Source organism: Ornithorhynchus anatinus, chromosome 8, assembly GCF_004115215.2.
Source record: "Ornithorhynchus anatinus isolate Pmale09 chromosome 8, mOrnAna1.pri.v4, whole genome shotgun sequence".
In the NCBI taxonomy this organism is placed as follows: Eukaryota; Metazoa; Chordata; class Mammalia; order Monotremata; family Ornithorhynchidae; genus Ornithorhynchus; species Ornithorhynchus anatinus.
The window spans coordinates 68368588-68396565 of NC_041735.1; the positions used below are offsets into that span (position 1 = coordinate 68368588).

Sequence of the window (27978 nt, forward strand, 5' to 3'; positions counted from 1 at the left end):
TGTGCAAAAGGGAGAAGGAGGGAGAGGGAGAAAAAGCGGGAGGGAAGGAGGAAGAGAGGGAGAGTGAGAGAGGGAAAGTGAGGGAGAGGGAAAGAAGAAAGAGGGAACGGGAGGGAGACGGAAGGAGGAAGAGAGGGAAAGTGAAAGAGAGGGAGAAGGAGAGGGAAGGAAAGGAGGAAGAGAGGGAGAGTGAGAGAGAAGGAAAGTGAGGGACGGAGAAGGAGGGAGGGGGGAGGAGGATGAAAGAAAGGGAGAAAGGGGGAGGGAGGGATGGGGGATGGATGAGAAGGGAAGAGAGGAGAAAGGGGAAAAGAGGAGGAGGAGGGACAGAGGGAGAGGAAGGAAGGGAAGAAAAGAAGAGGGAGGAAGAGGAGAGTGGGAAAGAAGGGCAGAAGAGGGGAGAAGGAAGAGAGGGAGAGAAGGAGACCCCCTATTCAAAGTAGCAGAAGTTGGAGACTCCACGCCCCTCCCCCCCGCCCCGGCCAAGCCACTGCTGGAAACATATGGAACAAAAATGCCCAAAGAAAAGTGCTCAAAATGCCAGAATCCAAATTCACCAGCATCCGGTCAGTGGGCACCAGCCGCCCTCCCTGGCGGGAGCCGGCACCGATCGCCTTTCTCGGCCGACTTTTCCATCTCGAAGGACGTGTCGGCGGGGACGACCCCCCTCAGGCCCGGACGGGACCGCCCCGACGGCGGGAGGGACACCGTGGGCCGCCGATCCTCGGGCCCGGATCCCCGCCCTCGCTCCCCAAGGGAAAATGACGACCGTCGAGCCCCGGAAATCCCGGGAGGAAACCGCCGTCTCCCCTCCCGTTGCGGGCCGCCGCCGGACACGTGCGCTTTCGCCGGTCTGACCCTCGCGGGACGTGCGGGCTTTTCTAGTTTTCCTCCCACAGCTCCAGGAGTCTTCTGAGGGGGAGAGTTTAGTACCCGACGCTGTTTTTTCACTGGGGAGGAGAGGTCGTTTATCTGACGCCAAATAGGCGGCCGCGGGAGCCAGCGGTGGCCGGGCCACCGAGGCCCTCTCGGTCTCCGGGCCCCCGGCCTGCCCGTTGGCAGTGGGCCGACCCCCTCCCCGGAGGGTCCGGCCCGTGGGGGAGAGGGGCGGCCCGGGCGGGGGGAGCTAGGCATCCCAGAGGACGGAGTTTTCCAGGGTGAAGTCGTAGCGGAAACGGGCCAGGTCGCGGCCGGCGTCGGAGCCGAGCAGCCCGACGGGAAGGTCGCCGAGGGGGTCCCGGGCCGCCAGCACGTGCGGGGCCAGGGTGAAGGGGACGTCGCTCAGCAGCTCCGACGTCGGGGGCGCCGCGCCCGGGGTCCGGTCCGCCGCCTCGGCCCGGCCCGGCCCCTCAGCTGGCCCGGCCCGCTCCGCCTGAAGGGAAACAGAGGGGTAATAACAATTACGGCGTTGGTTTAGCGCTTACTATGTGCCAGGCGCCGTACTAAGCGCCGGGGCGGGTACGGGCAAATCGAGTTGGACACGGTCTCTGTCCCGTGTGGGGCTCGCGGTCTCCGTCCCCTTTTTGCAGCTGAGGGAACTGAGGTCCGGAGAGTGAAGTGGCTTGCCCAAGGTCACACAGCAGACATGTGGCGGAGCCGGGATTAGAACCCAGGTCCTTCTGACTCCCAGGCCCTTGCTCTATCCACTAGCCCACTCTCCTTCTAAGAGTGTGGAGCCCCGTGTGGGACAGGGACTGGGTCCAACCTGATTAACCCGTATCTACCCCAGCTTCCCATCCCCTCAGCACCGTACCCGTCCGCTCAACTGTATATATTTTCATCACCCTATTTACTTTGTTAATGAAATGTACATCGCCTCGATTCTATTTAGTCGCCATCGGTTTTTAAGAGACGTTCTTCCCCTCGACTCTATCTATCGCCATCGTTCTCGTCCGTCCGTCTCCCCCGATCGGACCGTGCGCCCGTCAGACGGCGGGGACCGTCTCTATCTGTTGCCGACTTGTTCATTCCAAGCGCTCAGTCCGGTGCTCTGCACATAGTAAGCGCTCAATAAATACTATTGAATGAACAGTGCTTGGCACATTCATTTATTTTGATAATGAAATGTACATCGCCTCGATTCTATTTAGTCGCCATCGGTTTTTACGAGACGTTCTTCCCCTCGACTCTATCTATCGCCATCGTTCTCGTCCGCCCGTCTCCCCCGATTAGACCGTGAGCCCGTCAAAGGGCAGGGACCGTCTCTATCTGTTGCCGACTTGTTCATTCCAAGCGCTTAGTCCAGCGCTCTGCACATAGTAAGCGCTCAATAAATACGATTGAATGCATGAATGAATTCATGCATTCAATCGTATTTATTGAGCGCTTACTGGCTGCAGAGTGTTGTACTGAGCGCTTGGAAAGTAAAACTGGGCAACAAATAGGGACAATCCCTACCCAATTATTGAAATCTTTCCAGCCTGATCACTCATTCATTCATTCAGTATTTACTGAGCGCTTACTATGCGCCGAGCGCTGTACTAAGCATTTGGAATGTACAATTTGGCAACAGAGAGAGAGAGACCATCCCCGCCCAGGCTAAGCGGACTGCCAATGACTTAGTGAGTAAATGCCAACGACGAGGAGGTCGCAGAAGTGTAACCTCTACTGTACTCTCCGCAGTGCTCTGCCCACAGTAGGAGCTCCTTAGCCACTACTGATCGATTGATTATCGGTGCTGAAGAAGGGAGCCGGCGGGAAGCTTTCCCTGGCTTAGCAGGGGGGCCAAATGGGAGGGGCTGGCTCGGGGAGGCCGGCCGGGGGTCGTCACCCGGGGGGGAGGCCAACCGGAGGAGGCCGAATGGGAGAGGCCGGCTCGACGGAGGCTGCCCCCCAACACCGTAACCACCTCTCCTTCCTTCATTCATTCATCCGATAGTATCTATTGAGCGCTTACTATGTGCAGAGCACTGGACTAAGTGCTTGGAACGGACAATTTGGCAACAGTTAGAGACCATCCCTGCCCGATGACGGGCTCACAGTCTAATCGGGGGAGACGGACGGACAAAAACAAGACGACATCGTCACAATAGAATCGAGGGGACGGACACCCTCGTGAACAAAATAAATAAGGTAATAATATATACAAACGAGCACAGTGCTGAGGGGAGGGGAAGGCCCCTGGCAGCCCCCACCCCCAGACACAGCCCTGACGCTCCAGGCTGGAGTTGGGAATCGAACCCCACCGCTGCGCTCCGGCCACACGATAATAATGATAATGACGGTATTGGTTAAGCACTTACTACGTGCCAAGCACTGTTCTAAGCACTGGGGGAGATGCAAGCTCATCAGACTGTCCCACGCGGACCTCACAGTCTTCATCCCCATTTTCCAGACGAGGTCACTGAGGCCCGGAGAAGAGAAATGACTTGCCCAAAGTCACACAGCTGACGAGTGGCGGAGCCGGGATTAGAACCCACGACCTCAGACTCCCCAGTCAGGGCTCTTGCCACTGAGCCAGGCTGCTCTCCTCAAACAGCATCCACACAGCCAGAGACGGCGCCGGGCCGGCCAGAGACGGAGCGGGAGCATTCAGAGATGGAGTGGGGCGAGGACAGAGACGGTGCCGGCAAGGAGAGAGACGGAGCCGGGGCGGCCAGAAACCCGCTTTGGTTTCCAAAATGTTCCAATAGGAAGGAATGCGGATTCGGGCCTGCCGCATTTCCCGGCTCCTCTCAGGCGGAGGACGCGAGCCGGGCTTTCGGCGGGAAGCTGCTGGCGGAGAAGAAAGGACCCGGCGCCGGAGCCTCTCGGCCGGGAGAACGGGGACATGAGCCCCGCGGCGACTCCTAGAAATACCTGGGGTCTCTGGGGTCAACGTGACCCGAGGGGCCCCGAATGCTCCAGCCTCGTCTTCGTAAATCCTCTCTGGCAGCCAGCCCAGCTGCTAAATTTTAGTTTCTAGCTCCCTCCCTCTGAAGAGGCGAAGGGCCAGTCACGAAGGATCAATGCGCGCACGGAAGGAGCACGGACAGTGACCTGCTCAACCGGATGGAATGAAAGGGAAATAAACCCGGGGATTGGAAACGCGGGTTAAAAACGGGCCGAGGGACTCTTCAGAGGGAGACCGACTGAACAAAAAGAAACCCCTGTGTGCGCAGCGCTGGATTAAGCGCTGGGGAACGTCAGAGGGCCTGGGTTCTAATCCCGGCTCTGCCACCCGTCTGCTGCGTGACCTTGGGGCGGTCACTTCTCGGGGGCCTCAGTTCCCTCGTCTCTAAAATGCGGATGAAGACTGTGAGCCCCACGTGGGACAACCTGATGATCTGGCATCTCCCCCAGTGCTTAGAACAGCGCTTGGCGCATAGAAAACGCTTAACAGATACCAACATTCTTATTAATCATCATAAACGGTGACGATCCCCGTCCACGGCGTGCTCAGAGTCTACAGGGGCCAGGCCGGGTCGGGTTGCGGTAGGAGAGCGGCGACGTGAGGTAGGAGGGAGAGAGCTGGGGGTTTCGCGTGGAGGAGGAAGATCTTGAAGAGTGGGGAGACGCGAACGGTTTTTCTGAAAAACGATCCGGGCAGCAGAGTGAGGCGTGGACTGGAGTGAAGAGGGGCGGGAGGCCGGGAGGCCAGCGGGGAGGCTGCTGCGGTATCAAGGAGGGAAAAATCTAAGCGCAGCAAGTCCGCACGAAGAGGAAAAGGTGGATCTCAGCGACGTCGTCAAGGTGGAACCGACGGGATTCGGCGACGGATCGAACGGGAGGCCTGGTGAGGGAGGTGAGTTGAGGGTGAGGTCCGGGATACGGGCTTAGGAGACAGGGAGGCTGGTGGGCCTGTCCACGGTAACGGGAAAGTCAGGGTGGGAAGATGAGGGGGAGTTCTGTTTCGGACGCGTTCAGTTCGAGGTGTCGGCGGGACATCCAGGTAGAGCTCCCGGCTCCGCCGCTCGCCGTCTGTGTGACTTTGGGCAAGTCACTTCACTTCTCTGTGCCTCAGTGACCTCATCTGGAAAATGGGGATTGAGACCGTGAGCCCCACGTGGGACAGCTCGATCACCTTGGATCCCCCCCCCCAGCGCTTAGAACAGTGCTTTGCACATAGTAAGCGCTTAACAAATACCACCGTTATTATGAGCTGGGGGGCAGGAGGAAATGTGAGACTGCAGAGAAGGAGAAGGTGGGGGCTGGAGAGGTGGATTAGGGAATCATCCACAGAGAGATGCTCTTTGAAGCTGGGGAGCGAAGGACTTCTCCAAGGGGTTGGATGAAGACGGAGACTAGAAGGGGGCCCGGAAATGAGCCTTGAGGGACCCCCAGAGTGCGGGGGTGGGAGGCAGAGGAGGAGCCCGCCGAGGAGACGGAGACCGAGCGGTCGGGGAGATAAGAGAAGAACGGGAGAGGACCACGCTGTCCCGAGCCAAGAGAACGCAAACGAGGCACGCGCCTAGCTCCTTTCCTCCGCTCGGGAAACAGGAACCCTTTTGGGGTTCATTACCGCGAGCGGGCCCGGTGGGCGGAATACCCTCAACTCCGACATCCTCACGGGGTTTCCGTCTCCCCCCGGACCGCCTCGGCCCCTTGGCCATTCAGGTCGCCGGCTCGGAGGTTGCGTCCCCGAGACGACACGGCGAAAGGCTCGAGATACAAAAAGGTACGTTTCCCCAAACAGGCCGGTCGGGTTCCGTGGATTCGACGATCCTTTTCCGCTGATCTTCCCCTCCTCCCTTCAGCTGAATTCAGGGGGATCGGGCCCCGGTTTAAATAACGCTCTGAAAGGGGTTAATGATCCGCAGGCGGAGGCTCCGGCCCCGAGAACGGCGAGAGGGGCTCTGCGGACTTTTCTTCGGCTGTCGGCCGGACCTCTGTTCATTCAGACGGGGAAACTCAATCGCGTCTCTGGGTCCTCGAAACCGTTCTCCGTCACGGGAGCAGAGGCAGAAGAAGCGAGAACAGCTTGCTCGCCCCTCTGGGCCGGACGTCTCCCACCGAGAACGGGGGGCTCCCACTTACCCGCAAAGGCGGCTGGAGCGTAGCTCCCGAAGTCTGGGCTCCTGATGCCGCCCTCTGCTCATTAGCCGTGTCGCCTACGGGAGCAAAGGGAGACCTTTTCTTAGCGATGGGATTCCGTTCTTTAACACACACGCTAGTAATTAATCATTACGGAACCGGTTAAGCGCTGACTTTGTGCCAAGCGCTGTTCTAAGTGCTGGGGTGGATACAAGTCAATCAGGTTGGACGCAGTCCCGGTCCCACACTCATTCATTCGTTCACTGGTATTTATCGAGCGCTTACTGTGTGCAGAGCACCGTGCTGAGCGCTTGGGAGAGGACAGTATAACATTCCTGCCCACAGAGAGCCAGCTCACAGTCTAGAGGGGGAGAGAGACGTTAATATAAATAGATAAACAAATAAATACAGAAATACTCGTAAACCCCACGTTACAGATGAGGTGAAGTGACTTGCTCAAGGTCACACGGCAGAGCCGGGATTAGAACCCAGGTCCTCCTGACTCTCTCCTCCCCACTCCACATTCGGTCTAACTCATTCTTGACATTTTTGGATTTACCCCCTTCCTTCGTCCCTCCACCCGCCTCACGGCACTCGGTCCATAGCCGTCATTTAGTTACGAGAATGTCTGTCCCAGCTCCTCGTGGGCGGGGAACGTGTCTGCCAACGTTGTCCTACAGGACTCTCCCAGCCGCTCAGTACAGTGCCCAGGACACGGTCGGCGCTCAGTAAATACTATCGGGTGATTGATCATCTGCGCATCTGATGGGGCGACCGCACGAATGCTGTTCCCGTGGCCTCTGAATCGAAATGTATAGGTGGGAATGGCGATTCTGGTTTTCGTTAAGCACGTTCTCCGTGCCCAGCCCTGTTTAGCCACGTCCAGTCCACGCTTCCCCCTTCCTCGAGAACCTCCGGGGGTTGCCCATCCCCCTCCGCGTCGAACAAGAACTCCTCACCCTTGGCTTTAAAGCCGTCCATCCCCTCGCCCCCTCCTACCTCACCTCGTTTCTCTCCTTCTACAATCGAGCCCGCACACTTCGCTCCTCTAATGCCAACCTTCTCCCCGGGCCTCTGTCTCATCTGTCTCTCCGACGGCTTCTCGGCCACGTCCCGCCTCCGGCCTGGAACCGCCCTCCCTCCTCGTATCCCGCAGGCGTCGACTCTCCCCCACTTCAAAGCCTTATCCTCCCAGAGGCCTTCCCCGACTGCGCCCTCCTTCCCTCTTCTCCCGCTCCCTTCTGCGTCGCCCTGCCTCGCTCCCTTACTTCATCCCCCCTCCCGGCCCCACCCCGCTCACGTCCAGATCCGTCATTTATTTCTATTCACGTCTGTCTGCCCCCCCTCTAGACTGTAAGCCCGTTGTGGGCCGGGAACGTGTCTGTTTATTGCTATACTATATTCTCCCAAGCGCCTAGTACAGTGCTCTGCACGCGGTAAGCGCTCGGTAAATACGACTGACGGACCGACTGACAAGCGCTACGGCTCAGCGCTGGGTTAGATCCCGACTAACCGGGTCAGACACCGTTCCCGTCCCCCAGGGGGCTTCGGTCCAAGCGGGAGGGGATGCCGGCCCATTTTCCGGAAGAAGAAACTGAGGCCGCTACAGAAGCCAGGCTCGGCACGGTTTTAACGTGCCCGAAGAAAGTCGCAAGCGTCTCAGAAAGACGGATTGTTTCTCGGAGTTGCAGAGGGAGCGAATTCCCCGCAGCTCTTCTCCGGCCAGCCCTTTCGTCACCCCCGGGGTAGCCGGGGAAGACGCTGGAGGATCCTGAACGAGTCACAGGAATAAAAAACACAACTACCAGAAACAGTGCGGTCTGGCAGTGATGCTTTTTATTCCACGTTAGGCCGCGCGGCCAAGGTGCTGGTGGACTAGGCGTCTAGAGCCCGGGGCCTGGGAATCAGGCGGTCATGGGTTCTAATCCTGGCTCCGACACTTGTCTGCTGCGTGGCCTGGGGCGGGTCGCTTGGCTTCTCTGGGCCTCGGTTCCCTCCTCCGTCACGTGGGACGGGCACTGACCCCAACCCTTTTTTCTTCTATCCACCCCAGTGCTTAGCCCAGTGCCTGGCACATAGCGAGCGCTTAACATCCTTATTTCTACCAATCTATCAGAGGGCAATGATGTTTCCTCTATCTGTGGAAGGTAACGAGGCCCAGTATTTTCAAACTCACAAAATCTTGGTCAAGAAACCTGAGAAAACAGAGTGAAAGACTGGGAACTCTTTGGAAAAGAGGAACTTTATAATCCAATCAATAATAATTGTAATTTTTGACAATTACCACAATTGTATTATTCATTCATTCATTCATTCATTCAATAGTATTTATTGAGCGCTTACTATGTGCAGAGCACTGTACTAAGCGCTTGGAATGTACAAGTCGGCAACAGATAGAGACGGTCCCTGCCGTTTGACGGGCTTACGGTCCGATCGGGGGAGAATTACCCCCGATTAATTAATTACGGCATTAATTACCATAGTTAGGGAGCGGGAGGCAGAGGAGGAAAGAGATGGAGACAGAGCGGCCAGGGAGAACGGAGAACGGGAGGGGACCACGCTGTCCCTAGCAAATAGAACACGGACGAAGTACGCGCCTAGTTCTTTTGCTGGTATTTGTTAAGCGCTCACGATGTGCCAGGCACTGTTCTAAACGCTGGGGGAGATACAAGGTAGTCAGGTTGGACCCGATCCCTGTCTCATGTGGGGCTCCCAGTCTTCATCCCCATTTTCCAGACGAGGGAACTGAGGCCCAGAGAAGTGAAGTGACTTGCCCAACGTCACCCGCCCAAGGTGGGGATTGAGAGTGAGCATCCACCTCGGCGCTTAGAATGGTGCGGGGCACATAGTAAATGTGTAACGAACACCATAATTATTTGTAGCGGTAATAACAGAACAAAGAATTCTATTTATATTAATGCCTGTTCTACTTCTTCTGATGGGTGTATATCTCTAATTCTATTTATTTATATTGATGCCATTGATGCCCGTTTGCTTGTTTTGGTGTCCACCTCCCCTCTTTTAGCCTGTGAACCCTCTGTGGGCAGGGGTTTACGAGATGTTCTTCCCCTCGACTCTATTTATCGCCATCGTTCTCGTCCGTCCGTCTCCCCCGATCAGACCGTAAGCCCGTCGAACGGCAGAGACCGTCTCTACCTGTTGCCGACTTGTTCATTCCAAGCGCTTAGGACAGTGCTCTGCAATTAGTAAGTGCTCAATAAATACGATTGAATGAATGGTCTCTCTTTGTTGCTGAATTGTACTTTCCAAGCGCTTAGTACGGTGCTCTGCAGACAGTAAGTGCTCAATAAATATGACCGAATGAAACGAATAAATAGGAGTGATGACAGTAGTGGTGATATTATTTATTGAGCACCCCCCGGGTGCAGTGCACTGTGCTAAGTGCATAGTAAGCCCTCACCAAATATCACGATTACTATTCTTTCGATCGTATTTATTGAGCGCTTACGGAGTGCAGAGCCCTGTACTGAGCGCTTATAGTCCTTTATTTCTGATTTTCCGTGCATTCTCCCCCAGTTAGACTGTAAGCCCATCAATGGGCAGGGATCGTCTCTATCTGTTGCCGAATTGTACATTTCAAGCGCTTAGCACAGTGCTCTGCAGCGTGGCTCAGTGGAAAGAGCACGGGCTTTGGAGTCAGAGGTCATGGGTTCGAATCCCGACTCGGTCACTTGTCAGCTGTGTGACTTTGGGCGAGTCACTTAACTTCTCGGTGCCTCAGTTACCTCATCTGTAAAATGGGGATGCAGACTGTGAGCCCCACGTGGGACAACCTGATTCCCCTGTGTCTACCCCAGCGCTTAGAACAGTGCTCGGCACATAGTAAGCGCTTAACAAATACCAACATTATTATAGTAAGTGCTCAATAAATACTATTGAATGAATGAATGAATGGGTCTAGAAGCGTCTTCACTTCCTCCTTCTCCCTTCTCCTCTTGGTCCCGCTTCCCCCCCTCCAGCCTGATTCATTTCCAAAGGTCACCCGCCAGGTTTTGTGACATGATAATGATGGTATTCGTGAAGCTCTCACTACGGGCAGCGTGCTATGAGCTGGAGATGAATCGCGTCCCCCTTCTAGACCGTGTATTATTTATTTAATAATAGAAATAAATTGTGGATAGGGATTTATGTGGTGTCGGAGCGAGGGTGGAGCGAATACCCGGTGCCCAAATGGCCCAGATCCGAGGGGAGATGGGGGGGCTGGATTAGGGAAGGCTTCTTGGAGGGGACGCGGTCAGGTTCTCTCTTAACTGTATTGCGGAAAGCTGTTCTAAACCCAACAGGGACGAACCGTGGAAGATGACTCTCAGAGAAGGCGGGATCCCTTAGATTTGAAATTTGCCATTAGGTTTGCCAACCCGCTACCGATAAACCCAGATAAGACATACGAATCCGTCTCCTCTTGTGAGCAGAGGTTGTGTCTACCCACTCTGTTACACTGTGCTCCCTCAAGCTCTTAGTACGTGGCTCAGTGGAAAGAGCCCGGGCTTGGGAGTCAGAGGTCATGGGTTCGAATCCCCTTGTCAGCTGTGTGACTGTGGGCAAGTCACTTCACTTCTCGGGGCCTCAATTACCTCATCTGTAAAATGGGGATTAACTGTGAGCCTCACGTGGGACAACCCGATCACCCTCTATCGACCCCAGCGCTTAGTACGGTGCTCTGCACATAGTAAGCGCTTAACAGATACCAACATTATTATTAGTATTAAATGCTCAGGAAACCCTACCGCTTGCTTGATCCATCCACTGTAAAGATCGCCTTTTAAAAGGTTTCTATTTTCCACAGGCTAGGCTCTGCAGTGTCTCCCTATGCTTCCGTCTAGGCTTGATGTCAATAGAGGTTAATAACAATAACGAGTGATAATGATGGTACTGATTAAGCGCTTAATACGTTCCAGGAACTGTACTAAGCGCTGGGGTGGAAGCAGGCAAACTGGACCGGACACAGTCCCTGTCCCACGTGGGGCTCGCAGTCTCCGTCCCCATTTGACAGAGGAGGGGACTGAGGCTCAGAGAAGTGAAGTGACTGGCCCGAGGTCACACAGCCAATGAGTAGCGGAGCCGGGATTAGAATCCATGACCTTCTGACTCCCAGGCCCGGGCTCGACCGACTCCGCCCCGTTTCCCATCGTGGGCGCCGAGTCTTTTCCAGCTTCTCGAACGACCCCGCCGAGTGTGGGACGATGTCTGGATCTAAATTGAATGATTTCTCTTTGGCGGGAAGCCTGGGGGAGGATGAAGAATTTTTTCCGGAAAACTATAAATAACTTTATAGTTATTAATAAAGTAGTAATAATTTCTAATAATTAATAAAGCAATAATAACTTTATCGCCATTGTTCTTGTCTGTCCAACTCCCCCGATTAGACCGTAAACCCGTCAAAGGGCAGGGACCGTCTCTATCTGTTGCCGACTTGTTCATTCCAAGCGCTTAGTCCGGCGCTCTGCACATAATAAGCGCTCAATAAATACTATTGAATGAACTTTTACTATCAGGGTTTGCTACGGACACGAAAAGCCCCGGGGAACCGGATACTCATCAGAGAAATCGGACGACCTGTCAGTGTCCTCGAGGGCACTCTGTCAGCCACCTTTAGCAGAACGTTGACATTTATGGTATATCTTCACTGCTTACTAGGTGCCAAGCACTGTTCTCAGCACTGACGAAAAGCAAACAAGATACCCAGAATATTCAGCTCTGGAGAGACTCATTTACTGAATCCTATTTATTTAGCACTTACTGTGTGCAGAACACTATATTAAGCTGGTAACCCCTGTACCGAGATAAAAGTATTCTTAATGAAGCAACGTGGCCTAGTCGAAAGAGGCTGGGCGTCGGACGACCTGGGTTCTAATTCCGACTCTCCCGCCTGTCTGCGCTGTGTGACCTTGGACGAGTCACTGTTAGCAGCTCTGTGCCTCGGTTGCCTTAGCTGTAAAATGGGGATTAAGACTGTGAGCCCCATGAAGGACAGGGACTGGGTCCAACCTGACCGTCTCACACCCCGGCTAGTGCTACGTACAGTGCTCGGCACACAGTAAGCGCTTAGCGACAAATACCATTTTAAAAAAATAGAAAAGAACGGTTTTATTCGGTGAAGGATACACAGAGGTGCAGCTCCTGGAAGCTCTGGGAACCCAGGAAGATGGATCCTTGGATAATAATAATAATAATAGCATATATTAAGTGCTTACTATGTCCCGTGCACTGTACTAAGCACTTAGTAAGAGATGCAGCGTGGCTCAGTGGAAAGAGGCCGGGCTTGGGAGTCAGAGGCCGTGGGTTCTAATCCCGGTTCTGCTACTCGTCTGCTGTGTGACCTGGGGCAAGCCACTTCACTCCTCTGTGGCTCAGTGACCTCATCTGTAAAATGGGGATGAAGACCGTGAGCCCCAGGTGGGACAACCCGATTACCCTGTAATAATAATAATGATAACGTTGGTATTTGTTAAGCGCTTACTCTGTGCCGAGCACCGTTCTAAGCGCTGGGGGAGATACAGGGTCATCGGGTTGTCCCACGTGAGGCTCACGGTCTTCACCCCCATTTTACAGAGGAGGGAACTGGGGCCCAGAGAAGTGAAGTGACTCGCCCACGGTCACACAGCTGACAAGTGACAGAGCCGGGATTCAAACCCGTGACCTCTGACTCCCAAGCCCGGGCTCGTTCCACTGAGCCAAGCTGCTCCCCAGTGCTTAGAACAGTGCTTGGCACAGAGGAAGCGCTTAACAAATACCATCATCGTTATTATTAACGAATACCACACAATTATGGTTATCATCATCATGACTATTGTTTTTTTCTCAATGCGCTCAACACAGTGCTCTGCACCCAGTACAGACTCTGAGGTCCTTGGGGCAGGGAGCGTGTGTACTTACTCTGCGAACAACAGCGGCTCAATAACCAATAAACACCACTGACGGAATTGAAAGGAAAGATGACCAACCCCGGTGAAACCGCTCTAGGAAAAATGGTCAAATCTAGTTTATGGTGAAACGACCACTGAAGTGGAAAAAAAAACCACCGGTCGGTCTGACGGCATCAGGCGTCGCCGAAATCTCCTCCCGGCCACCAAGAGATCTCCGAAACGCGTTCGTTCGAAAAGTTTCCAAAATATCCGAGGGGGCTTTCGGGCGGCGAACGCACCGGAGTCAAGCCGCAAGGTTTGTCACTGAAATAGTCGGTTGCTCTAAAGAGACGTTGGTTCCACGGTTGCTCGTTGAAAAAGAAGATAAATATTTTTCCCCCCACTCGCCAAGAAGCCCAGGTGTTGGAAACGTTCAAAGGGCCAAGTTGTAGCTCACGGCCTCCGATCTGTATTTTGTTCCCCACCAGGTGTCTCGGTTTTAACTTTGCGACTGCTTTGGGAGTTAGGGAGAGGCAGGGAGCCTTATCCCTGTTTTACGGGTGGGGAGACTGAGGCCCAGAGAGATGAAGTGACTTGCCCAGGGTCACCCAGCGGGCCCAAGGGACTTGAATCCAGGACCTCCGGACTTGGGGACTTGCGCTCGGTCCGTTAGACCATAACGGTAGAGTAGATTCATCATTCGATGTATGCTTGTACCTAAAGAAATCTGAAGAACTGTTGCCAGGGTTTTTTTAAAATTTTCATTATTAATATTACTATTAACGATAACGGCGAACGCAGCGGGGCTCAGTGGAAAGAGCCCGGGCTTGGGAGTCAGAGGTCATGGGATCGAATCCCGGCTCTGCCACTTGTCAGCTGTGGGACTGTGGGCAAGTCACTTCACTTCTCTGGGCCTCAGTTGTCTCACCTGTAAAATGGGGATGAATAATAATAATAATAATAATAATGTTGGTATTTGTTAAGCGCTTACTATGTGCCGAGCACTGTTCTAAGCGCTGGGGTAGACATAGGGGAATCAGGTCGTCCCACGTGGGGCTCACAGTCTTAATCCCCATTTTACAGTTGAGGGAACGGAGGCCCAGAGAAGTGAAGTGACTCGCCCACAGTCACCCAGCCGACAAGTGGCAGAGCTGGGATTCGAACTCACGAGCCCTGACTCCAAAGCCCGTGCTCTTTCCACTGAGCCACGCTGCCTCTCAAGACTGTGAGGTTCACGTGGGACAACTCGATGACCCTGTATCTCCTCCAGCGCTTAACAAATACCAACATTGTTATTATTACCCAGGTGCTTAGAACAGTGCTTGGGCACAAGTTAAGTGCTTAATAAATACCATTTAAAAAAAAAAACAGACTCAAAATCAATCAGCTCATATCTACCCCAGTGCTCAGCACAGTTGGATTACAACTGGGAGCCCCATATGGGACAAAGACTGTGTCCTACCTGATGACCTCGTATCTCCCCCAGCACTTAGAATGGTGCTTGACACACAGTAAGTGCTCACTAAGCAGCATGGCTCAGAGGAAAGAGCCCGGGCTTGGGAGTCAGAGGTCATGGGTTCGAATCCCGGGCTCTGCCACTTGTCAGCTGGGTGACTGTGGGCAGGTCGCTTAACTTCCCTGTGCTTCAGTTGCCTCACCTGGAAAATGGGGACAAAGACCGTGAGCCTCACATGGGACAACCTGACGACCCTGTATCTCCCCCAGCGCTTAGAAAAGTGCTCCGCACACAGTAAGCGCTTCACAAATACCAACATTATTGTTATTATTAAATACCATTTTAAAAAAGGAAAACACATTAGCTCCAATCTACCTCAGAGCTCAGAACAGTCCTTAGCACAGAGTAAGTGCTTAATGAATACCATTAAAAAAAACAACCCCCAAACCATTAGCTCCTCTCTCTCCCAGGGCTTAGTACAGCGCCCGCTGCATAGTAAGCGCTCCACGAACACCGTCGGAGGTAAAACGAGACCGAGGAGGGGCGGGAGGCGCTTCTCTGCGAGAGCGGCCGGTGGCTCGGGAGCCGTTGGAGAGGAGACGCCACCTGCCAACTTCCCGGGGCCGCTTTCCGAAACCCCAGCTGTGGGCTGTGGTTTCGAGGCGCCGCCAACCCACCTCCGCCTCCCGCCCGGAGACCCGCGGGGGGCACGTGGGCGTCGGGCCCGCGGTGCCCCTTCTGCCGCCCTCCCCTCCCTCCCCACGGGGTGGTCTTAGCGGGCCGACGGGCCCGAGGCCGCCCGTCCCTTCGGGGGCCACCCCCCGCATTCATTCATTCAACGGTGCTTCCTGAGCGCTTACTTTGCGCCGAGCACTGTACTGAGCGCTCGGGGCGTACAACGGATAAACGACGACCCCTGCCCCGTAACGGGCTCCCGGTCTAAGCGGGGGAGCGTCTGCAGACGCGGGCCCTCCGGCCTCGCCTTCCCGGTTTCGGCTCGCCCTTTGCCGGGCCGGATGCCGGACGCCGCCCTCGTCTCGGATTCGGGAGCCTCCGAGCGACCGGTCGATCGATCGGCGGTATTGAATTATAATGATCGTGGTGTCCGTTGAGCGCTTATCACGTGCCAAGGCACGGGAGCGCCGGGGCGGGTTCGAGCACGTCGGGTCGGACGCGGTCCCCGTCCCCCGGGGGGCTCACGGGCTTCATCCCCGTTTGCCAGATGAGGTCACTGAGGCCCGGGGAAGTGAAGCCACTCGCCCAAGGTCACCCGCCAGACAAGAGGCGCGGCCGGGATTAGAACCCAGGTCCTTCTGACTACCAGGCCCACGCTCCCGTAACGGGCTCAGGGTCTAAACTGATGTCTAGCTACTTGTTTTATTTTACTGCCTGTGTCCCCCTTCTAGTCCACGAGTCCGGTGTTGGGCAGGGATTGTCTCTATCCGTTGCCCAACTGTACTTTCCGAGCGCTTAGTACAGTGCTCTGCACGCAGTAAGCGCTCAATAAATGCGACTGAACGAGGCCCAGAGAAGTGAAGCGCCTCGCCGCAGGTCACCCAGCAGACGAGTGGCGGAGCCGGGATTAGAACCCATGACCTTCTGGCCACCAGGCCACGCCAACCCAGGTCCTCGGACTCCCAGGCCCGGAAGCGGCGCGGCTCAGTGGAAAGAGCCCGGGCTTGGGAGTCCGAGGTCGTGGGTTCTAATCCCGGCTCTGCCGCTTGCCAGCTGGGTGACTTTGGGCAAGTCGCTTCACCTCTCTGGGCCTCAGTTCCCTCATCTGGAAAATGGGGATGAAGACGGTGAGCCCCACGTGGGACAACCGGATTAGCTTGTATCTTCCCCACGGCTTAGAAAAGTGCTTGGCACGGAGTAAGCGCTTAACAAATACCATCACCGTTATCATTATTGACGGGGCGGGGCATTCTAGGCGACGAGCTTCCAGAGACTGGCCGGAGAGACGTCTTTTCCGTCCCGAATTGTCAGAGCCCGAGGGGTTAGGTGTCGCGGAAGAGCTCGGGTGGCAGGAAGGGGGGAGACGGGGTGGGGAGGTGACGGATTACTCCACCGACCCAGCGCGGACCATCCCACACCCCAGACTCTCCCCTCTCCAGCCCCGACTTTCTCCCCGTGACCCAGCAAGGACCATCCAACAGCCCCGACTCTCCCCTCTCCATCCCTGAATCTCCCACAATGATCCAGAACGGACCCACCCAGGTCCCCGATTCTCCGCTCTCCGTCCCCGACTCCCCCTCCTTGACCCAGCACGGACCATCCCGCACCCCCCGACTCTCCCCTCTCCGACTCGGACGCTCTCCGGGTGACCCGGGACGGTCCGTCCAACACCCCCCGACTCTCCCCTCTCCGACTCGGACTCTCTCCGGGTGACCCGGGACGGTCCGTCCAACACCCCCCGACTCTCCCCTCTCCGACTCGGACGCTCTCCGGGTGACCCGGGACGGTCCGTCCAACACCCCCCGACTCTCCCCTCTCCAAGTCGGATTCTCTCCGGGTGACCCGGCACGGTCCATCCGACCAGCCTGGACTCTCCCCCCTCCATCCCTGACTCTCCCCTCTCCGACTGGGACTCTCTCCGGGTGACCCGGCACGGTCCTTCCGTCCCCCCCCCCCCCCCGATTCTCCCCTCTCCATCCCCGACTCTCCCCCCGTGACCCGGCACGGACCATCCCACACCCCCCGACTCTCCCCCAGCGACCTTCCGAGGTGAGCAGGGGCGCACGAAGCCAGGTGGGAAGGCGGAGGAAGAGCGCCGCCCCAGCTCCCGAGCCGCACGCGGTCACGCCGACTCCATGCCGATCCCGGGCGGGTCCCGCGACCCCCCCCCCGAGCCTCACAGCTCCCACCGCCCGCCCGGCGCCTCCCTCGTGGCCTCAGGCTCCGGCGGGAAGCCGCGGCCCACGACCCGCAAGGCATTTCCCAAGCCGTCGGGAAGGACCGACCCAGGAGGACAAAGCCGTCGGCCTCTCTCTCGGGGACGGACGTCTTCTTGGGATCCGGGGTCTTCCGGAAGAAGCTGAACATGGCTGCTCCCGTCCGGTCGCTCCTGCAACGGAGACACGGCCCGCCGTTATCCGGCGATCGATCGATGGATCGATGCTATCGTCGGAGGGCTCACTGTGGACGGAGCACTGGACGAGGCACTTGGGAGAGCCCAGTATAACAGAGTTCATAGGCACGTCCCCAGAAGCGGCGTGGCTCAGTGGCAAGAGCCCGGGCTTGGGAGTCAGAGGTCGTGGGTTCTAATCCCGGCTCCGCCACTTGTCAGCTGTGTGAATTCGGGGAAGTCACTTCGCTTCTCTGGGCCTCAGTGACCTCGTCTGGAAAATGGGGATTAAAACTGTGAGCCCCACGTGGGACAACCTGGTTTCCTTGTATCTACCCCAGCCCTTAGAACGGTGCTTAGCACATAGTAAGCGCTTAACCGATACCATCATTATTAAGGAGCTTACGGACCGCCGATCGATCGGTGGCGTTCGTTCATTTGTATTTATTGAGCGCTTACTTAGTGCAAAGCAATAAGCATCTGGGATTTACTGGGCACTGATTATGCGCAGAGCACTGCACTAAAGGCTTGGGACAGTGCAATATACCAGAGTTGGTAGACACGTTCCCCGCCCACAATGAGCTTACGATCTAGAGATCATCATCATCAATGGTATTTATCGGTCGCTGTGTGCAGAGTAATAATAATAATAATGACAATGGTATTTGTTGAGCACTTACTACGTGCCAGGGACCGTTCTAAGCGCTGGGGGAGATACGAGGCGATCAGGTTGTCCCTCGGGGGCCTCACAGTCTTAATCCCCATTTTCCAGATGAGGGAACTGAGGCGCAGAGAAGTAAAGTGACCTGCTCAAGGTCACACAGCAGACAGGTGGCGGAGCCGGGATTAGAACCCACGACCTCTGACTCCCAAATCTGGTCTCTTTCCACCGAGCCACGCTGCTTCACAAATACCACTGTTATTATTATTATTATGACGATCCTCTGACCTCCAGGCCCGGGTTCTATCCACTACGCTATGTACTAGGCGCTTGGGAGAGTCCAAGATAACAGAGTTGGTAGACACATTCCCGGGCTGCCCACAGGGAGCGGACAGTCAGGAGGCCGGGCTTCCCGCCTCTCCCAGGCTGCCGGACCCCCCAGGACCCCCAACCCCCTCGCCCCCTTTTCCCTCGCGCCACATCGGAGCCGGTGCCACCGCGAAGACACAGACGGGCGGCGAGAAGGGAAGCGACCGGCCCGAGGTCACGCAGCAGACAAGTAGCGGGGCCGGGATTAGAACCCATGACCTCCTGACTCCCAGGCCACTGCACCGTGTCCACCCCAGAGTTCAGTACGGTGCAGGGCGCATCCCGGCTCTGCCATTTGCCTGCCGTGTGACCTGGGGCAAGTTGCTGCACTTCTCTGGGCCTCAGTTTCCTCATCTGTCAAATGGGGATGAAGACTGTGAGCCCCACGTGGGTCAACCTGATCACCTTGTGTCTACCCCGGCGCTTAGAACAGTGCTTGGCACATAGTGAGCCCTTAACCAATACCATCATCCTTATTATGGCTCAGTGGAAAGAGCTTGGGCTTCGGAGTCGGAGGTCATGGGTTCGACTCCCGGCTCTGCCACTTGTCAGCTGTGTGACTGTGGGCGAGTCACTTCACTTCTCTGGGCCTCAGTTCCCTCATCTGGAAAATGGGGATTAACTGTGAGCCTCACGTGGGACGACCTGATGACCCTGGATCTCCCCCAGCACTTAGAACAGTGCTCTGCACATAGTAAGCGCTTAACCAATACCAACATTATTAATATTCTTGATATTCACTTCTCTGGGCCTCAGCGACCTCATCTGTAAAATGGGGATGGAGACTGTGATCCCCACGTGGGTCAACCTGATCACCTTGTGTCTCCCCCAGCGCTTAGAACAGTGCTTGGCACATAGTAAGCGCTTAACAAATACCAACATCATTATTATTCTTGTTATTCACTTCTCTGGGCCTCAGCGACCTCATCTGGAAAATGGGGATGGAGACTGTGAGCCCCACGCGGGACAACCTGATGACCCTGTCTCTCCCCCAGCGCTTAGAGCAGTGCCTTGCACGTAGTGAGCGCTTCACAAATCCCATCATCCCGATGAATAATTCTAATTAGAATTCTAATAAGGAGACAAATTCCCTCCCCGCAACGAGCTGCCAGTCTGGGCGGGGAGGATGGAGGGCGGCCAATGAGTCAGGAGGACTATTTATTGAGCTCTCCCGGCGCACGGAGCACTGGAAGAAGGGTCCTGAGGGGGCGCGCAAACGGAGAGCGTTATAAGGGGGAGCGCGGGGGGGGGGGGGAAGAAGGGGCTCCGCGCCTGCGCAGTGGAGGGAGCCTGGCACGCGGCCCCGGGAGGCGGGAGGGCGAGGAGGCTCCGCGCCTGCGCAGTAGGGGGAGCCGGGCACGCGGCCCCGGGAGGGGGGAGGGCGAGGCGGCTCCGCGCCTGCGCAGTGGGGGGAGCCGGGCGCGCGGCCCCGGGGGGGAGAGGGCGAGGCGGCTCCGCGCCTGCGCAGTGGGGGGAGCCGGGCGCGCGGCCCTGGGGGGAGGGGGCGAGGCGGCTCCGCGCCTGCGCAGTGGGGGGAGCCGGGCGCGCGGCCCTGGGGGAAGGGGGTGGGGGAGGGAGCCCGCCCGTCTTCCCGCGAGAGCAGGTACCTGCCGCTCGCGCCGCCGTCCTCGCTCCGCAGCGCCCCGCCGCGGCCGCCGGCGGCGCCGCACCCCAGCTCCCCGGCTCGGCCGGACGGCGGCCCGGACACCGGCAGCCGCCGGGAGGCCCCCCGGACGGCCGGAGAGACAGACAGAGAGAGACGGCCGGAGGGCGAGCGCCGCCCCACCCCCCTCGGCCCCGCCGCGGACTCGCGCGCTCCGGGACGGGCGACTTCCGCCCGCGCGCTTCCGGGCCGCCCGCCGGTCGCTAGGAGACCGTTCCCTGACGTCACGTCCGGCGCCGTTTCCCGCGGGCGGGCGGAGGCGCCATGGCGGAGCTGGCGGAGCCGCCGCGGCCGCGCGTGGGGGTGGCCGCCCTCCACCGCTTCGTCGAGCGGCCCGTCTGCCTCGTCGGCCGCCTGGACAAGGTGCGACACGCTCTGCCAAGCGCTGGGCCCCGCCCCGCCCCCCCCACTCATTCATTCAGCCAGCCCGTTCATTCATTCATTCATTCCATCGTCTATAATTCGTCGTCATGTTGGTGTTTGTGCGCTGGAGAGGGGAATGATGATAATATAATAATAATAATAATGCTGGTATCTGTTAAGCGCTTACTAGGTGCAGAGCGCTGTTCTAAGCGCTGGGGAGGGGAATAATATAATAATAATGCTGATATTTGTTAAGCGATTACTAGGTGCAGAGCGCTGCTCTAAGCGCTGGGGAGGGGAATAATAATAATAATGCTGGTATCTGTTAAGCGCTTACTAGGTGCAGAGCGCTGTTCTAAGCGCTGGGGGGGGGGTAATACTAATAATGTTGGTGTTCGTTAAGCGCTTACTAGGTGCCAAATACTGTTCTAAGCGCTGGGGTGGGGGATACTAATAATAATGATGTTGGTATTTGTTAAGCCCTTAATAGGTGCAGAGCACTGTTCTAAGCGCTGGGAGAGATACAGGGTCATAATGTTGGTATGTGTTAAGCGCTTACTTAACACATACAGGGCCGAGCACTGTTCTAAGCGCTGGGGTGGACACAGGGTCATCAGGTTGGTCCACGTGAGGCTCACACTTTTAATCCCCATTTTACAGATGAGGGAACTGAGGCACAGAGAAGTGAAGTGACTTAATAGTGATGATAATGTTGGTCTTTAAGCGCTCACTACGTGCTGAGCACTGTTCTAAGCGCTGGGGGAGGTACAGGGTCATCATAATGTTGGTATCTGTTAAGCGCTTACTATGTGCAGAGCACTGTTCTACGCACTGGGGAAGACACGGGAGAATCAGGTCGTCCCACGTGAGGCTCACGGTTAATCCCCATTTTCCAGATGAGGGAACCGAGGCCCAGAGAGGTGAAGTGACTCGCCCACAGTCACCCAGCTGACAAGGGGCAGAGCCGGGATTCGAACCCATGACCTCCGACTCCAAAGCCCGGGCTCTTTTCGCCGAGCCACGCTGTTTCTCATCTTATTAATAACAACAACAATAATGATGGCATTGGTGAAGCGCTTACTATGTGCTAAGCACGGGGGGAGATCCAGGGTCATCGGGTCGTCCCCCGTGGGGGCTCCCCGTCTTCATCCCCCTTTGACGGATGAGGTCACTGAGGCCCAGAGAAGTGACCGGCCCACAGTCACCCAGCTGACGAGGGGCAGAGCTGGGATTCGAACCCATGACCTCCGACTCCCAAACCCGGGCTCTTTCCACTGAGCCACGCTGCCTCGAGCCACACTACGCTAAGCGCCGGGGCGCAAAGGGGCAGATCCGGGTTGGACACGGTCCGTCCCCCACCGGGGGCTCACGGTGTCCATCCCCACTGCACGGACGGGGTCACCGAGGCCCGCTGTAGTGAAGTGACTTGCCCAAGGTCACCCCGCAGACGAGGGCGGCTATCAAGTAAGAGACTGGCTCTGCCTTTCGAGGACCCTTTGTCTTTGGCTCACGTGTCCTTTCGTTCTTTCAGATTCATCCAACCGGAAAGTCTTTCGTCCTGGTAGACGGAGAAGGGAAAACCGCCACGATCGAGTTGGTGGAGCCGGTGAGTTTCCCCGCCGTGCCCGCCCGCCTCCCCTGGCCCCGCCGCTCCCGCCGTCTCGCGCTCTGAACCTAAATCGCGGCAGAAAGAAGGGGGGGGGGGGGCCCAAAAAGCCCCGTGGAGAAGCGGCACGGCGAAGGGGTCAGGAGGTCGTGGGTTCTAATCCCGGCTCCGCCGCCCGTCTGCTGCGTGACCTGGGCTGAGTCGCTTCCCCGGGCCTCGGTCTCGTCGTCTGTAAAACGGGAACCGAGACGGTCACCCCCACGTGGGACGGGGACCGTGTCCGACCTCGTCATCTGGGATCCACCCCAGAGCTTGGTACGGTGCCTGGCACGTGATGATAAAAACGATGGTATTTGTTAAGCGCTTACTAAGTGTCCGGCGCTTTTCTAAGCGCTGGGGGAGATTTGAGGTTATCGGGCGGTCCCCCGTGGGGCTCGCAGTCTGAATCCCCGTTTTCCAGATGAGGTCACCGAGGCCCAGAGAAGGGAAGTGACTTGCCCGGGGTCACCCAACAGACAACAGTGATGTTGTATTTGTTAAGCGCTTACTATGTGCCCAGCACTGTTCTAAGCGCCGGGGTGGCTATGAGGTCATCCCGCTGTCCCCCGTGGGGCTCCCAGCCTTCGTGCCCATTTTCCAGATGAGGTCACCGCGGCACCGAGAAGTGACGTGGCTTGCCCGGGGTCACCCAGCGGACAGGTGGCGGAGGCGGGATTTCGAACCCACGTCCCCCGGGCTCTTGCCCCTAAGCCCCGCTGCTCCTCTGAGCACAGGAAGTGCTTAACAGATACCACTGTGATTGTGACGATCACCTCCCCCTCCGGGCTCCGTCCCGCTTCCGACTCCTTTCTCCCTCCGGTTCCCGCGCGACGGCGGCGGCCGTTAGCTGAACGAAGAGCTCTCCGGCGTCGTGGAGGTGGTCGGCAAGGTGACCACCAAGGGCACCGTCCTCTGCTCCGCCTTCGTCCCGTTCCGAGAAGACAACGGTCGCTTCGGTGAGGAAGACGTTCGCGGGGGAAGGGGGTGGGGGGGGGGAGTCTCCATCCCCATTTTACAGACGGGGCCCAGAGAACCGAAGCCACTTGGCCAGGGCCACCCGGCAGACAGGTGGCGGAGTCGGGATTGGAACCCGTGACCCGCCTCCGGTTCCCTCCGTCTCGCTTCCCGTGTTGCGCCCGCCCCGCTGCTCAGTACGGTGCCGGGAAAGGCGCTGCAAGAGCACCGTCGGCAAGTGTGAGGGAGGGGGTGTCGGGGGAGCCTGGGGCCTCCGTTTATTGTTTTATTGCCCCTCCCCGGCGCTTAGGACAGCGCTCTGCACACGGGAAGCGCTCAATCAATATGCCCCAACAGCGTTTGACACGCAGCGCTTCCCAAATACCGTGATTTTTTTGGGCGGGAAAACGAAAGCTCCTAGAGCCAACTCTCCCCCAAGCACCCTCGCCCCCGTCCCGTGGACGGCGAGCCCGTCGTCGGGCGGGGACGGGCTCTCCCCGCGGCCGGGCCGTCCGTCCCAGGCGTCTGGTCCGGCGCTGGGCACGGAGCCGGCGCTCCGCGAGGGAAACGGGAGGCGACGGGCGCAAACCTTCCTCTCTCGCAGATCTGGGCCTGTACAGCGAAGCCGTGAAAATCATCCACGACTTCCCTCAGTACTACCCCTTCGGGGCGGCGACGCACGAGTGAGGAGGGTCCCGGGAAGGAGGGGAAACCCTCGCGACCGGACGAGTGACGAGGGCCGGCCTCGCTTCACCTCTCCTGCCTCGGTTCCCTCCTCCTCCTCCTCCTCCTCCGAATGGGCGTTGGGGACTCCGTCCGCCCCGGCGCCGAGTACGGCGCTCGGTACGTAGGAAGCGCTCAACGCCCTAACGACGATCAAGAGCGACCGGACCGTAAGCTCGTTGCGGGCGGGGGGGGCCGTGTCTCTTGGTCGTCGGTGTGTTTGAGACTCGGCGCGGGGCGAGGCGCTCAATAAACACGACCGACCGACACAAAACATCCCAACTCTTCGAGCGCGGAACCGGGACGGGGGAGGTGCCGGACGAGGAGAGGGCACGGGGGCCGAACCCCGGGGGGCGGGGATCACGGAGCAGTCCCATCCCCGGCCCCGAGGGGAGGCCGCAAGGCGAGGAGATGGGCCTCGTCCCGCCCGCTCTCCCAAGGGACTGGGGGCTTTGAGAGGCATCACGGCCCAGTGGCTGCGGCCCGGGCATGAGAAGGTCCTGGGTTCTAATCCCGGCGCCGCCACCTGTCTGCCGGGAGACCTCGGGCAACTCACTTCCCTTCTCCCGGCCTCAGTTCCCTCATCTGTAAAACGGGGATGACAGTGCTGTCGGTAGTTAAGCGCCGACTGTGGGCCGAGCACTCTTTTAAGCGCCGGGGGAGATCCAGGGACATCGGGTCGTCCCAGGTGAGGCTCCACAGTCTTCGTCCCCGTTTGCCAGCTGAGGTCACCGAGGCCCAGAGAAGTGAAGTGACTCGCCCACAGTCACCCGGCCGACAGGCGGCAGGGCCGGGATTCGAGCTCATGACCTCGGACTCCCAGGCTCGTGCTCTTTCCACTGAGCCGCGCTGCTTCTCAGTGAAGACGATGAAGGGGGGTGAAGACCGTGTGCCCCGTGCGGGACAACCTGATGACCTTGGATCTAACCCCAGCGCTCAGAACGGTGCCGGCCACAGAGTGAGCGCTTAAATGCCATCGTCATCATTATTATTTGAGCAGCGGGGGACACGGTGGGCGGTGGGCACCTCTTCTCGGGGGTTGGGACTTCCCACCGTCTCTCCCCCTCCGCCGATGACGTCGACGGAGCGCTTCCTAGGCGCCGGGCACTGTACCGAGCACTCGGGGAGAGGACGGTCCCACAGAGTCGGGGGCCGCGTCCTGCCCGGCCGGGGCCCTTCGAGGGGGGCCTCGGATCGGGCCCCGGAACCGACGAAAGCGGGGGTTGCTTCCGTGGGAGTTGGGGGGGGGGCAGCTCGGAAAAACGACTCCCCTCCCCCCCCCCGGCCTACCTACTAAAAAATACGGACTGACTGATCGATTCCGTGCAAGGTCCTGGTGGGAGGGCGACCCCTCCACCCCGTCTTTTCTATTGTCCTCTCCCAAGCGCTCAGGACAGTGCTCCGCACCCGGTGCGCGCCATTTTACAGATGAGGGAACTGAGGCCCGGAGAAGTGAAGTGGCTTGCCCAAGGTCACACGGCTGACAGGTGGCGGCCCCAACACCCTCCGGACTGTCACAGCTCGCCGAGGGCGGGGAGTATGTCTGCTGGCTGTTGCGCTGCCCTCTCCCAAGCGCTCAGTACAGTGCCTGGCACACGGTAGGCGCTCAGTAAATAACGACCGAAGGAACGCCGGAGAGGGCGCACCCATACCAGCGACTCCCACTCAACCTACCACCTCAGCCCACAACCCAACGGTCGTCCGATCAATCCTATTTACCGAGCGCTCACTACGCGCACGGCCCTGGACCGAGCGCTTGGGAGAGCACGATAGCTCGACGGCCAGCGGCGCTTACTGAGCGCTTCCCGTGTGCAGAGCACCGAAGTGAGCGCTTGGGACGGCGCGATAGCTCGACGGCGGCATTTACCGAGCGCCTCCTGCGTGCAGAGCGCTGGACTGAGCGCCGGGGAGGGCGCAACAGCTCGACAATCGGCGGTGTCCGCTGAGCGCTTCCTGCGTGCGGAGCGCCGGACTGAGCGCTTGGGAGAGGACGGTGGCTCGGCAGCCAATGGGTGGTATTTACCGAGCGCATCCCGTGCGCAGGGCGTTGGGCCGAGCCCTTGGGAGACGATACCCGCCCTCCGTCCGCGACGGCCTCACGGCCTGCAGGGTCGGAGAGAATTGCCCCGGCCCTGCCCTGCCCTCCGGGAGCGTTTGCAGAGGGGAGGCGGCTGCAGGCGGGGGAGGTGTCCGTTCTTCTGTCCTCCCCCAAGCGCTCGGCCCAGCGCTCCGCGCACGGTAACGCGCGCTCAGGCGACGCCACGGACCGGCCGAGGGGGGAGGAGGCGGGCGGCCCGACCCTGTTCCCTTGCGCTCGGCCGAGCGCGCTCAGTACGGCGTCCTGCACACGGTCCGTGTGAGCGATGCGCTCGATCCTGACCTAAAAAATAATAAGGATGACGATCGTCGAGCTCAGCCCGGTTCTGACGGACCACCCCCCCCCCCCCCCGGCCCCGTCCGCTTCAACGTACCCGCCGTCTCCCGGCTCCGCCACCCGAACGCTCTAAGGCCGCGGCCGAAACACTCGGCCAGGGGCGGCCCGCCCGGCTCGGCCGCGGGCAACGGGAGTAGCGAGAGAGGGCGAGTCGAGAGATGAAAGACGACGAGAAGGCGGGGAGGATGAGAGGCGGGCCCGGTGGATGGGAAACTCCCGTTCCCGTCGGCTACAGCCAGCCGGCTTTTTTTCCTTAATTGACAGGGAGGGAAAAATAACAGCGTCTCTATTGGCCTCTTCTAAGTGCCGGAGTTTCCCAGATGCCGGGGAGTAGTTTCGACGGCACAAAAATGCCCCCGACCCGATTCTTCTTTCAACGGAACCTAAAACTGCACGTGGGCGAGCCTTCGTGCCGCCGAACAGTCCCGGAGCAGGGCCGATGTCGATTTGGGAGAAGACGTTTTGGACGGTAGCCGATCCGAGGGAGGACGGGACACTAGTAAGGTATTCCCGACGGGCGTGTCGTCAGACGTCTCCCTTATCGGCGACTTCTGGACCCGACTGGCAAACGCTGACATTCGGGTTTCACGATAAGACTGTCATTCGGGCCCGTTTCGGAGCAGTGCGACGACGGTAACAGCTCACGGATCCGGATTCACGGTTAAAAAAAAAAAAAAAAACGAACCCAACCCGACTGTAAGCTCGCCTTGCTCATTGATTTCCGTAGTCAACGGAGCCCCGATAATCGATTCTCATAATTCCCTGTACCTCCCAAATCCCCCCTCCCCGCCCCCCCCCCCCCCCGAAATCTTACCGGCCAATCCTCTGGGTTTCTAAAAGTCTTTAACCTTAAATTTCTGCATTTCTCCCGGCGGTCGAGAAAGAAGTCAACATTTTTACGACCATCTGCAAGGACGGGTTCCGGCAGCGGCTTTATTTTCTACAGGGAGGGGAGACCGTCCGTCTCCCCTCCCTCCCCGCCAGGCCCCAGGTTAATAAAAAGCCATCCAACATTTCGCAAATCTTTCCCGCTTTCCCGATGCCGCAGAGGGAGCCCCGCCGAGGACCGTAAGCTCCTCGACGTTATCGTGCCCTCCGCTCCGCCCCCGGAAGGCGCTCGATAAACAGCGCCGGTCGACGGGCCGATCCCCAATCGCAGGCCTCCCCTCCCGCGGTCCGGAGCCCGGCCCCAAGAGAAGGCCCAGACCTCAGGGACGGGCCGGAGAGCCGGACCCGGGACCTTCCGGAAACGGGCCGAGGTGTCGGGACGGGGACGGCGAAGCTTGGGGAGCCGGACCCGGGCTCGGGGGGGGGGGACGCTCTAAGCGCCTTGTGTCCGTTTATTGTTCTCGCGTACTCTCCGAGCGTTTAAGACCAGCGCTCTGCACACGGTAAGCGCCCGACAAATACGATTACATGAAAGAATGAACCGACTCGGTTATCCTGGACTCTCCCAAGCGCTCAGGTCCAGCGCTCTGCACACGGTAAGCGCCCGATAAATACGATTAAATGAAAGAATGAAATACGATTACATGAAACAATGAACCGACTCGGTCATCCTGGGCTCTCCCAAGCGCTTAAGTCCAGCGCTCTGCACACGGCAAGCGCCCGGTAAATACGATTAAATGAAAGAATGAACTGACTCGGTCATCCTGGACTCTCCCAAGCGCTTAAGTCCAGCGCTCTGCACACGGTAAGCGCCCGACAAATACGATTAAATGAAAGAATGAACCCACTCGGTTAACTTGGGCTCTCCTAAGGGCTCAGGTCCAGCGCTCTGCACGCGGTAAGCGCCCGATAAATACGACTGAAGAATGAACCGACTCGG

At 58.1% G+C, this 27978-nt stretch overlaps 2 protein-coding genes across 2 annotated transcripts; one reads left to right on the forward strand and one right to left on the reverse strand.

Moving 5' to 3' along the window:
• Positions 1 to 351: 351 nt before the first annotated feature.
• Positions 352 to 20172, reverse strand: UMAD1 (UBAP1-MVB12-associated (UMA) domain containing 1). The gene is made up of 4 exons (XM_029071063.1): positions 19976 to 20172; positions 17235 to 17338; positions 5956 to 6029; positions 352 to 1372 (listed from the first exon to the last, which is right to left on the reverse strand). The coding sequence occupies exons 2-4, from the start codon at positions 17314 to 17316 to the stop codon at positions 1127 to 1129; spliced, it is 402 nt and encodes a 133-aa protein (XP_028926896.1). The 5' UTR covers positions 17317 to 17338; positions 19976 to 20172; the 3' UTR covers positions 352 to 1126.
• A 39-nt stretch (positions 20173 to 20211) lies between these two features.
• RPA3 (replication protein A3) lies at positions 20212 to 23990 on the forward strand. The gene is made up of 4 exons (XM_029071064.2): positions 20212 to 20394; positions 21926 to 22000; positions 22887 to 22995; positions 23598 to 23990. The coding sequence occupies exons 1-4, from the start codon at positions 20296 to 20298 to the stop codon at positions 23678 to 23680; spliced, it is 366 nt and encodes a 121-aa protein (XP_028926897.1). The 5' UTR covers positions 20212 to 20295; the 3' UTR covers positions 23681 to 23990.
• Positions 23991 to 27978: the final 3988 nt, after the last annotated feature.